Consider the following 12,800-nt stretch of genomic DNA (forward strand, 5'->3'; position numbering starts at 1 on the left):
TAATATTTTTTTCTTAATAACACTTTAAAAATATGTTATTAACATAATTTATCATAATATTGAAGTGTCTTAAAAATTTCTAAAAATAAAGTAATGTATATTATTTTGTATCAAACATGTTTAATCAATTTTATGAGGAAATATATTGTACTTAAGAATGTATATTTTATTTTAGAATAATTATTATTTTTTGGTTAATATTTTCATTTATGTTTGTTAAGTTTGCTGAAATTGTGATAGGAATGCTAAATATATTTTTAGTATTTTGCAATAGGTTTTGTTACTATGGGCCTGATTTCGAGTCTGGTGGTCTTGGAATGCCAGACTCGCTTTGGCACAGCAGTGGCGGTCCTGCGTCAGCCTCATTACGAGGGGGTTTTAGGACCAGCCATCGCTGCACCGACTGTGCCAGGAAACCACTGTTACTTGACGGTGGTACAGTGCAGAAGGACTATATAATATGCAAGAAAGGACCGCTGCGGTCCGTGAGCATATTTTGAGTTTCCTCTCCACAAGTCTTTTCATAGTGGGCTCACCGCCATGAAAAGGCTGGTGGAGGGGAAACAAAGATGCCCCACCGCCATGGGAATGCATACAGGGGGGCACTACATGTGCCCCCCTGTCTGCTTGCACCACCAGTTCCAGCACGGCATGGACTTATCAGTCAATGCTGTGCTGGAACATTTCTGACGTTGCCCTTTTTTAGGGCACCACCGTAGGAATGGCAAAAAGGACCATCTGCCTGCACGAGTTCAACAAGTCTTTGCATTGGCAGAGAGCCAGAGCAGGAGCGCCAAAGTCGTAATCAGAACTTAAATTTGTAGTAGTTTGGGAACTGCAATTGGTAAATTTTTCCAAGAGTTACTTTATATTAGAGTGGGAATAGTAAATATAACCCTCTTAGGGCCTGATTACGAGTTGGTAGTCTTGCAGTGGGCTGCCACACTAGTGTCTCACTCCAAGACCGCAGTAGTCAGCCTGCCTGCCATATTCCAACTGGGATAAAGGTTTGGTGGTCCTGTAGTGCGGTTCCACGATCGTGCCTTTCTAAGGTTCATAGGAGAGCCTTAAAAAGGCACTGCTGTGGGAGATGTTGTGCATTTGGTTCTGTGCAGGATCAGGGGGTGCATATAGACAGGAGGGCACACCATGTGCCCCTCCCCTACATGCACATGTTATTTGGAAGTAGTTTTCCCAAATATGTATCATAAAGAGCACTTAGATGATTCTGTATGGGGATCACCAGTTAGATCCCACAAAAACTAGTAGTGGTACTGAAATAGTGGGAGACATACTGGTGCATTGATTCCTTCTGCAGGAGTAGTTTTAATTGATTTAAAAATTAATTGGAAAGTTGTTCACTATAGTTGATAAATTAGCTACTAGTACTGCACATTCATTGTTAGCTGTGGACACTGAAATAATAGCTGTAAGGTATATGGTAATACAGAATCGCCCTGCATTAGACTTCCTTCTTGCAAAGGAGGACGGAGTATGCAAGATGTTAAAGGTTCAGCAATGATGTACTATATACCTGATGAGTGAAGAGGTGAAGAAATATATTAAAAATATTACAGACTTAAAGGGAGATTTAAAGTAGTTAAAAACTACAGGTGCTTGGGAAGCAATTGGAAATTGGTTTGTTGCAATATGCAAATGGTTTGGAAATCTTTGGGAGTGGAATATTTGATTCCATTCGAGGCCCCTTGTACAATCTGTCTTTTTGTAGTCTGTAAGGGGTACAGGTACATGAAAGCAAAAAGAGAGGTACTGGAAAGGAGGGGAATGAGAAGAAAGAGAAAAGATGTAGAACTAAAGGAGAGTCAGTGTAGATTTTAATTAAATTAAATATTTGGAAAACTCTATATGAAAAATGTTGGAAACATCAGGGTTTTGATCTGGTCTCATATAAAAATATTCTTATGTTGATTGTGATGGCTAACATCACCACCGGAGGTGAATGAATTAGTGCAATTTAAACTCCACCCTTGAACTTCACGGAAATGCAATTATCTATATATATGTGTATCTGCCGTTATATTCACTTTGTGCCTTAACGTCATTAACATGCATGAAGCATTAAAATGTATTAATGAAATACATTCACTGTAGAAACTAGAGGTTTATACACATATGCACTAATGTTGAGTTTAAAAATGAAAGCCGGTATTCTTTTTTCACATTTTACAGTTACACTTCAAGTTATATGTGCATTTGAAAACATGTACTCTTTTGCTCAAGTTTTACATTTATTTTTCAAGTTACACGTGTGCACGTATTACCACATATTCAAAGTGTTCATTAAATTCTTAGCTAAAGTTAGCCGGACTACAAGCCTCACTTGAAATGGATTTTGTTTTGCCGGCATGCTTTCTTTTTTTTGCTGGTTTATTTTTTTGTTACTTAGAGAAAGGCTTACTGGGGCACTTGCATCAAGGTAATCATTTGCGATTATCAAATAGGGAATTTTAAGGATTTGCTATTTGGTCATCACAAATGCCTATGCATGAAGGCCCCCATGAGGGACCCCCCAAAAAAGGTAAGTATGCACATGTGTGGCACACACATGACCTACGGGCATGTGTGCGCTACATGGCGCATTGAAAAATGCATTTTTTGTGCATTTGTCAATCCATTTCACAAATTACCAGCAACTTGAAGTTGATGGCACTCAGCGTTTCCTAAATGCAAAGTTGCATTTAGGAAATGCTACATGCATCTCAAATAGGGAATCGCAAATTGCGATTCCCTAAATGCATTTGCAATTTAGGTAATCACAAAAAATTGCAATTACCTATATTGCAAATCCAAAAAGGTACATGCATCGGAAAAAGCATTTTTCCAGTCGCAAACAGGCCAATTCTGCGAATCGTCCCTTTTGAATCCGGTAAAATGCTTGATGCATGTGCCCCATTGTCTGCATTAGACTGCTGATACAAAGGCCTGAAGGGAAACTTCACAATGAATGTGGAGAAACAATGTTTGAAGGAGTCCTTCTCTTCATCATGTACCAGGATGGCAAGATTTTCAAGGTTGACTATTGCAGTCCCAGCTCGATGTGTTGGGAAATCGAGCAATGGTGCAGATTCACTCAAGTGATGGTCTGATTGGTCCCTGGTAGTGCGAATGGACAAAAGGAAGGTTCTGCAGATCCTCTTACTTTTAAATTGTTATTTACACAGTTAGAGTGACGAGAGATTCCCCTTAAACTTCCAGGGGTGCAGACCTCTCTGTTTGCCGTATTTGTGCAAATATGAAGCTTTATGCTAAACTCTTATTTCCTTTTTCCAGGACTTCTTCTGAAGTCTGATCATGCTGACATCTTCTATGCTCCCGAATTAGAGACCCTTTATAGATGACCATATATCTGACTTATGTTTAAAAGATAGAAGGGAAGTTTCTTTTTGGAACACCTGTTTTCTTTAATCTGTTTCTGTATTGTGGTAGCTATCACAATTCTGCTTTTCATTTTGTTGTGCCTACACTTTCTGAGATATTTCAGCTTATCTATTGTATTGATGTACTAATTGAACTTATTTTTGGTCTGCATATATAATCAATTGATTAGTAATTCAAATAAACCCCTTTAACCATATTCAACGACTCCTGGTCCTTATTGTGGAGTCATATGGGCTTTATAAGTTAGAAATGTATTGTTGATGTTTTCTCCCTTACAATACTTCAAGTCAGCTAACAAAGGTACATACGACCAGCAGGAGAAATCGTTAACATCTTGACTAAGAGAGTACGTTGTAAGGCCTAGTGCTCTTACAGGTGCCCTTATGTAACCAGGTCGCGATCATCAACCAAGACTGAAACCAAGTATCGGTTAGAACACTCTCAGAAATGAAACATGTGCATGGCATTCCCATACATCTTGACCAGACGTCATCTTCACCCATCAGTTCTCTGTTAGCGGACCTTGAAGCCATGCAACTGAACCAACTAGTTACCTCCCCCACCCACATAGGAGGTCACATCCTTGACCCCTTCTTTACCACCTTGGTTCGGGCTAGGGCATCTGACCCGATGGTGGTAGGTTGGACCGATCATCTGTTGGTTAAAGTGTCATGCCCTTTAGATGACCCACAATTTAAACCTGTGGATAGACTGATCCTTAAAAGAAACTGGCGTAAGCTCAAACTGGAGGAGTTTGTTAAGATCTTGGAGGCGCAGCCCCTGGGCAATCTGCCGAATGTGGAACAGGGATACGAACAGTTTTGTAACTGGGTCCTTACTGCCCTTGATTCTCTTATACCAATGCGCTGGTCGAAATGTCACGCCAAAACGCGCAGCCCATGGTATAATGAGACCCTTGCCGAGCTCAAGAGAACATGCCGGCAAGCTGAGAGGGCTTGGAGGAAATCCTTTGATCCCACGTTAAAATCGCTGTATTTTGCCCAGCTTAAGACCTACCACAGAGCTATCTGCCAAACCCTGCCTCTGAGTTTTCGAACAGCCCTAACCCATCTAAATAAATTTTTAAGGTGCTCAAAGATCTGATGGGGAAACGGGCCACCTCGCTAGAAATCTGCACGGACTCTCACTGTGAAAGTTTGGCATCCTTTTTCGTGGAGAAGGTGCAGGCAATCTACCGAGGATTTATGCCATCTGTGCCCGGGGTTGAGCCTAGTGATGTGAAGGTTTCGGTCTACGAAACTCTGTCCTCCCTGCCTGCTATGTCTGTCGAGGCTTTTGACACTCTGAGCCTCAAAATTAAATCTGGCTCTCCCTTAGATCCGCTGAAGCCAGAGCTAATTACACTTCTCCCGCCCCTCTGTCGTGAGCCCATACTGGATTTGATTAATCTTTCACTCACTGAGGGCGTGGTTCCTTCCTCCTGGAAGCAAGCAGTGGTCAGCCCCATTTTGAAGAAGCCTAATCTTGACCCCCTGCTACCTGAGAACTATCGTCCCATCTCCCTCCTGCCCTGGACCGCCAAGGTCACTGAGGCACACGTGAACTCCATCTTGTCTGCCCACCTCTCTCGTAATAATATTCTAGACGAGAGCCAGAATGGTTTTCGCGCACAACACAGCACCGAAACTGCTCTGCTCTTTATGACTGAGCACATGCGTTCGGTGCTGGATGCGGGGCAGACAGCGACGCTCCTCTTGTTAGACCTGAGCGCCGCGTTCGACACGGTGTCTCATGACATTCTGATGCGGCGGCTGGAGGAAGTGGGAATTGAGGGGAAGGCTCTTCAATGGTTTCGCTCTTTCCTCTCGGACCGGTTTTATAAAGTGGCCATTCCACCTGGTCAGTCCTCTTTCCATCCTTTGGGACTGGGAGTCCCTCAGGGCTCTGCGTTGAGCCCCACTTTGTTCAACTTATATGTGAAACCGCTGGCTGCTGTCGTCAGACAATGTGGCTTAACCATGACATCGTATGCCGACGACACGCAGCTGGCGGTGACACTCAGTGGGGACCCTGAGGTGACTGCTCCCAGATTCCGCGCAGGACTTATAGCCGTGGCGAACTGGATGCGTATTAACTGCTTACAGTTAAATGCCAAGAAAACCGAGGTCCTGATTTTAGGGAAGCAGGCGGAACTTTGGGGAGATCAGTGGTGGCCTCCTGAATTGGGGGTGACCCCCATCCCAGCGGCCGAAGTTAAGAACTTGGGGGTCTGGCTGGATCCTAACCTCTCTTTTACCAGCCACACAAAGAAGATTGCAGCTACCTGCTATGGTATTCTGCGAGGACTTAGACCAGTCCTCAAATTCTTCGACCCCCCTACTCGGCAACTGGTGGTCCAAGCCTCCTTTCTTTCTCGGCTGGACTACGGGAGTGCACTGCTGCTTGGAGTAAATCAGGCTGAGGCCACCAGGCTGCAAAGGGTGCAGAATGCCGCTGCGCGGGCCATTGTTGGCCTCCCGAGACGTTGTTCTGTCTCTGCAGTCCTGACCTCCCTTCACTGGCTGCCGGTCAGACAGAGAATTAAATTCAAGGCTCTCTGTCTGACATTTAAGATCCTGAAACTCTCCTCTCCTCCTGCCCTTGCGGGTCTTGTTTCTTCCTATGTCCCCACGCGGTCTCTCAGGTCGGAATCTCTTCATCTGGCGATTAAGACTAGGTTCAGACTGAGTAGGATAGGAGGTCGTTCCTTTCGAGTTTTGGCGGCTGGATTATGGAACTCCCTCCCTGTCCATATTCGTGCCCTAAACAGCCTGACTCTCTTCAGACGCGCTATAAAAACCCATCTATTCGCTTCTGCTGACTGATCCCTTCTTTTTCCAGCATCGATTTGTTGTGTTGTGGTACTTGATCAGGCGCCAGGACGCCCCTTCGCTGGGGCAGCTGTGCGCCGAATAAAAGTTATTAACATAACATAACATAACATAACATAACAATGTCAACCCTAATACATATAACCCTAACCACTGCTTTGCACAGCTGAGACACAGGAGTTACAGAGTAACAAAGATACTGTTTTGAGAATAATAATTACCACCACAACTTATCAGTTACTTAGTGTGTTTCCTTAATGATATGAAAAGGCTTTACTCTTTTACAAAAAGAATATCACAATTTAGCTGTTATAGTTTATTGTGAAGGAGACAAGTAAGGCCTGAACTAGACACTGACTCCCACTACACTCCAAGAGTAAGCCTTGACTCTTCGACTTTGCTGCTCCGGAGAGGCAGTGCCTACAAGGTAGGAACCTGTCATGTCACTGAGCTTGCAGTGGCATCTGGTTTCTGCATTTGCATCTGCAATGTCTTTGCTATACAAACATATGATTCCATGCAGGTAAGTGCAGCTTCTAGCTTCCTTGTGTCCCTGAATGTCTCCCTGGCCTTATCATGCTTCTCAACCCTACTGCTCCAATCCCACGAGTTAAGTTAGTGAAGTTTTTCTTACTTACTCTGAAGGTCAGGTGTTTGTCTTTCTTTCTCTAGCATGCTAAACTTCCTCCATGAATCGCAGTGGTTTCAGGGATGCTCTCTGTGAGTGGCTGAGCTGCAACATGCCCAAATTAGTCGGACTTTTTGTTTTGAGGCCACCGTTTACCCTGCTATTCCCAGATGTGTTGCAAGGAGGATGCTGGCCGTTTTTTTCTGGGTGAGATTTTTTTGAAGTGTGATATGTGGCAAGTCACTTGTTGATCGCTGGTATTTGCGATGCCAACAGTTCCCTTTCTGGTTGTCACTTGAAATTATGTGTCTCCATATCACTGGTCTGTCTTCTTCCTTTGGTCCTGTTTTATGAGAACCCAATCGCTTTCTTTAAAGTCAAACTTTCAAGTTCCATAACGGGCATCCGCATACCTCTTTGTGTTTTCCTTTTGTTGTCTACCCTCATTTGTGTTTCCTTAGCCTTCAAATCCCATCCGGAAATCTATGTGCATACTTCTCTTCTTAGCATAAGTGTAGAAGGGCATTCGCCTCTGGTGATGTGAGTTCTGTTTATGTATGCTCAGAATGCTGTGTTAAGTGCATATTGCACTTCCACTTTGTCTCCCTTCACTTGTTGAACAGTTCTTTTCAGTGTGGCCAGGAAGCACTTTATCATCTCATCGGCTGTGGCCAAAGTGGAGGGATTCCACAGTGCCTGAAGTACAAGTGTGCTGCAAATCCAGCAAACTTGTGTCTGTTAAACGAGTGGTGGGGGCGGGAGAACAATTGTATGTCCGCATGACTTTTGGAATGCATCATGCTGTGAAGATTTGCATGAGTTGGTATGATGGCCTCAGCTCTGGTTGATGCCAGCTGCTTGACTACTGGAATCTTTGTGTACTCGTTCATGATAACCATGGTGCGCTTGCCAGATCTCAGAGGACCAAATGTAAATACCAGTTGTGACATGGCATCAAACGTCGTCGCCTGGCAGAGACAACAGGGGTGCTGGCCTGTTTCCATGGCTGAATGTTGTGGCCTTCTTTGTGGGTATCCTCAATGAGTTGGTCAAGTGATGGAAACCAGACATGATCTCTCAGGGCTGTCTTTGTTGCTTCTATTCCTCTAAGGCCTTACTGAGCCAAGTTCACCACCACTTGGAATAGCTTCTTCAGGATGACAATGTGCCTACATTGTATTAGAAGTCTGCAGTTAGCTGCTGACTGTTCACCATTGGCATGTTTGAATGAGGTTCGCTCTTCATTGATAATTACTCCCTTCGCGAATGCATTGGTGTCAATCTGTCGCCACCCCTGTTTTGGAAGGCATCTTTTGACTTCTTTTAGTGTGGCATTCCTCTTGGAGATGTCTACAATGGTTCCAAAAGGTAGAGAAGCAGTCAATGCACTGTGTATGTCTGAACACAGATATTCCTCTGCTGGGAAGTGTCTAACTATTCTTGAGCTTGCCGGGTGTCTGGATCTGTAGTGAGTGGGGTTCTGCTCTTTGCCCAGCTTCTGTGTGATGGCCTAAGTATTTTCTTGCAAGCAAAGTCCCCAGTGCTCAGTTCAAGGCAGCAGCTTGGCCCAGAGATTCCCAAATATTGTCAGCAGTGCTTGGTGATCAGTCATTATGGTTCAGTGCTTGACATATATAAAAATGTGAAAGTGTTCAGATGCCATACGACAGCTAGACTTTCATTATCCAGGTGTGAAAAGGATCTCCATGTGTCAGTCAAACCTCTGCTGATATAGGCCACAATTTGGTGCTAGTATTGCTCCTGATTCTACTGGACTTGCATGTACCGTGACCTCTGTGTAAAGCAGGAGATTGAAGTATGCCATGCTTTTCACTCAACAAACGTTCCATTTATTGTCTGAATGTGTGCCAAAAAACATTCACATGCCGGCTCCAGGATTTCTCTACGGTGGACATCTTTGAGCAAGAAATGGAAAGAGGAAAGCAATACTGCTACAGTCTATTCAGATCACAGAACATATTGGGAAGGATATTTACAGCAGTTGGCATCTTACTCTGGCATTGTGGGTGGGCAGGTACAAATCAGTAGGGCCCAAGTAGGCTGGCCGAGGATTCACATGACGGGGGTATGGACTGGTCAAGAAGATTTTGTGCGGGGGGCCTCTGGGGACATTGATTCTGACTAGAGGCTGGGGCCTGCCAAATGTGGACAGGGTGGGCACTTGAGAATTCTCCCCTGTTGTCCCGAGCAGTCCCCAAATATGATATATGTGGTAGCGCCTGTAGTGGAACTAAAATACGTTAAATCACAAGTTTTGAGGCTATGCAACTAGTACATAAGAGACAGGACATCAACAAAAAAGTATACATACCTGCTGAATCTGTGGAGAGCCATAACACGAGAGTTTTCTTTTTCTTCTTTCCATAGCTGTTAAATAAGAGAGACAGTATTTGATTTGACTGTTGTCAGACAGCAGTGAATGAAGCACACATAGCACACAGGGCCTGGCTAATTTGTATATACATCAGTACCCGGTCTGTGTACTCTTTCTCAATGACATAACCCACAGCTACCATTCCAGAGACTGGATTCTACACAACAGGCATTAATGTTCCAGGAAGGGCCTATGTATGTACAAAATACACCAAGCATCCCCTACTTTACACACCGAATCCAGCAACTTTACGTCTCCCATTAAGGAATCTTCCCACCATTCACTTAATTTCTCTGCACATAACAGAAAATCGTGGAGAACACTTGAAAATATAGATATATACTGGCCCAACATTAATATTTTTAAAAATGTCCTTCAACATTCTATACGTTTCTGACCTAAAAATGATATGAGCAGTAATATGATGGCAGTGCCCCTGCAGGACCGTTGAGCATATCATGAGTTACCTGTCCACCACCCAATTCGTAGCGGAAAACCTGCCCCGAAAAGAGTGGTGGAGAGACAATTTAGGGGGCCTAACAAGGCCCTTTGCAACTCCTGGGGCTAGGGGTGCATGCATGGAGGCACACGTTGTGTCCCTCTATAATTGCACCCCTGTTCCTGCATGGTTGGGGCTGCACCACATGGTGCATTCCACAGCATGCAGGAATGTGCAGTAAGTGCTCCTGTGGTGGTGGTCTGCATGCTAGGCTCTTCTATGAGCTTAACATACCATCGCTGTGAGACCATTGCCATAATGTACGCCCGCCCTGATTCAACTCTGAATCCAGCGGGCAGGTGCAATACAGCCTTGGCGGTCGTCCTGTGGGCGTGGTGGTGAAAGTACTAGAGGAGGATCACCAAAGTCGTAATAAGGCCCTAAGGTCCCATTAAAAGTTACAGCCTTAGTAGAATGGAATGTTTTCATGTAAAAACAGTAGAATCTACAGATGAAACTCTAGTGGAGAATGAGAAATTAGAATGTGGTATTCCTGACTTTCCAGAAAATTCCACTAAACAAATAAAGAGAAAGGGTATGACGGAACTACTCCTGGTCCCCTTAAGAATTAACACAATCAACAAAAAAAGGAGTAATTCCAGAAAAGGATTACTGCTTTATGTGACAGAAAAAAGGAAGCAATTCCTTTTTTTCTAAACCCTAACCCACCAACCTAGGACTCCTAACTTCTGTGAATGCCAAAATGAGTAAGTGCCTTCTGTGAATACCAAAATGAGTAAGTGCCTTCTGTGAATACCAAAATGGTAGTACACTTTATAATTTTGTCTTAAGTTAGTTCTGTGAATCGGGCCCCTTGACATTTATTGGTGGGGGTCATAGGAAAAGATTAAAAAACAAAGTTGGGGAAGGTCCTATATGGCTTAATTGGTCATAGACATCCGTGGTGTACTCACAACAAGGTCTACATGTTTCATGTTTGTGAACTGCAAACTTACGGTTCAGCTATCAACAATTAGTTCTTAAGTACAAAATGACATATGAGGTTTAATAATCCTACATTAACCCCTTCGATGCTGATGACGAGCTCAGCTCGTCATCAGCCACGGGGGGCGTGTGCGGATAACGAGCTGAGCTCGTCATCAAACGCGGCTTTTAGAAAAAAGCCGCGTAGCGTAAAAATAACCGCTGCAGCGATGCGGTTAAGGCAACTCATGCATTCGACAGCAGTAATAACAATGTTAGGTTCATCAGGTCTGATATAAAGATTCACATGCCTGGATCTACATTCTTATATTTCACCTGTGTCGCCTAATCTGTGTTCCGGGCACTCATGTTTCCAGGAGGCCCTCAATGATTGTACGTCAGGCGCATGCTTACACCCACACATGTGACAATCGATGTGTGGTCTATTTTGTGGAGAATAAATGCGAAATGCCGAAATCCTCCTGTCAAGTGCATGCTTAAACATGTGACAATCAATGTGTGGTCTATATTTTTTGGAGAATTAGTGCGAAATGCCAAAATCCTCCTGTCAAGGGAGAGAGTCCGAATCGAGCGGGCTTTCCAGTTTGTCGCAATCAGGGGGATAAAGTGATCAGAGAATCAGAAGAAGTGGTTAAAAAGGCTCAAACTCTTGTTGTAGTATTATAATAAAACAAACCCGGAGGAGAATAGGAACTGTTTTAAAGCTTAGGTAAATCGCAAGTATGTGATACCCGATGGATATTGCTGGGGGGGCCTCCCCTATCGTCAAACCCTAGGAGTAAGATGAGAGTCATAAGGAAAGCCCAAGTATGCTGGTGGGCAGACTCCATACTTATTTCATCAAGGTCAGCGCCCTCTTCTGGCACCTATTGCAGTCCCAGCCCAGGATCCCGAGGATGGTTTGTCTCCCAGGCTGGGTGTTTTAAAAACACTGGCGCCTGAGGCTAACTCATGTGCGCGGCATCATGCATAGCGCGTGACGTCAGCATGTGTGTCTTGTTGCTGGTAAGGTTAACCCTTACTTGCTGGGATTTTCTTGAAGTAAAGCTTTATTTAGACAGTGAATTCTTTTGTGTACATTTGGCTGCATTTAAACCCACATCTATTGCTAAACTCAATCTTCAAACACCGGTGGGTCAAACAATGTCACGCATTTTCTAGACTTTTTAGTTCATCAAAATTTTCTGAGGTATCATAAATGTCAGATACTATCTGTCCTCCTGTGCATCATAATAATTATTCATGGGTATTATGTAATCCAGGCTCTTGGGGAGTAGTGTGAATGCGTGTGAGCTAGGGATCACTGCACTATTATGGATATATGGTAAAGTCTTTCGGGTTTGGGTAGGCGCTATTTCACACTTCGAAAGCTCATTCTATCTACTCATAATTCTTCTACACCCAAATCCCATATCACCCTAGGGAATATCATGACTGGTAATTCATCTGTGGTTCAGTGTATTCCAGGGGATATTGTGATTGAGACCTTGCTTGTGGTTAGAAAGCCTATATATCCATCTCTGTTCTTTCTCTAATAGGAATTTCTGTGTGTTCCCTGAGGTTTTAATTTGCTCAATGATTGTCCACCTGAGATCATTGTCACTGTGTCCTGTTTTAAAAAAGTGGTCTGTTATTTTGGTTGTGGTTTTCTTACACCCGATGTTGCTGAGGTGTTCACAGATGCGTTGTTTTGAATATCTGCTTATCATCCCTATGTTCCTAAGGCCACAGGGGCATGTTATTATGTATACCACATTGGCAGAGTTGCAGTTAGTGTGCAATCGTAACACCGAGGTCTTATTAGGTTTGAGATCTAGACTTTTCTCAGGGGCTGTCAGGTGACAAACACTGCAATTTCCACAGGCTTAGTGTTCTTTCACATTCGGGAGGCGCCAGGTGGTGAGTACTGTTGGTGTTTGGTCATTGTCCTCCTTTTTGGGGCAGGTGGAGTCCTTAAGGCTCCTTGCTTTTTTCAAGGAAAATAATGTTTTTTCCCATTTCCTGTTGCATGTCTGCGGTATTTTCCAGTGTTTGTTTATGAACTTTGTAACTATGTTAGAAATGGTACTGAAGGTTGTCACGCATGTTAGTGGGACTTCTTTC

At 43.8% G+C, this 12,800-nt stretch overlaps 1 protein-coding gene across 1 annotated transcript in view; it reads right to left on the minus strand.

Moving 5' to 3' along the window:
- The window catches only part of LOC147748343 (dehydrogenase/reductase SDR family member 4-like), a 272,283-nt gene that overhangs the window by 12,053 nt on the left and 247,430 nt on the right, over positions 1–12,800 (minus strand). Inside the window, exon 8 of the mRNA XM_086960490.1 lies at positions 9,191–9,246. Within this exon, the coding sequence (XP_086816616.1) occupies positions 9,191–9,246 (56 nt within the window). The remainder of the gene's footprint in view (positions 1–9,190; positions 9,247–12,800) is intronic.

The sequence above is a fragment of the Lissotriton vulgaris genome, chromosome 1_1, assembly GCF_964263255.1.
Source record: "Lissotriton vulgaris chromosome 1_1, aLisVul1.2, whole genome shotgun sequence".
Classification (NCBI taxonomy): Eukaryota; Metazoa; Chordata; class Amphibia; order Caudata; family Salamandridae; genus Lissotriton; species Lissotriton vulgaris.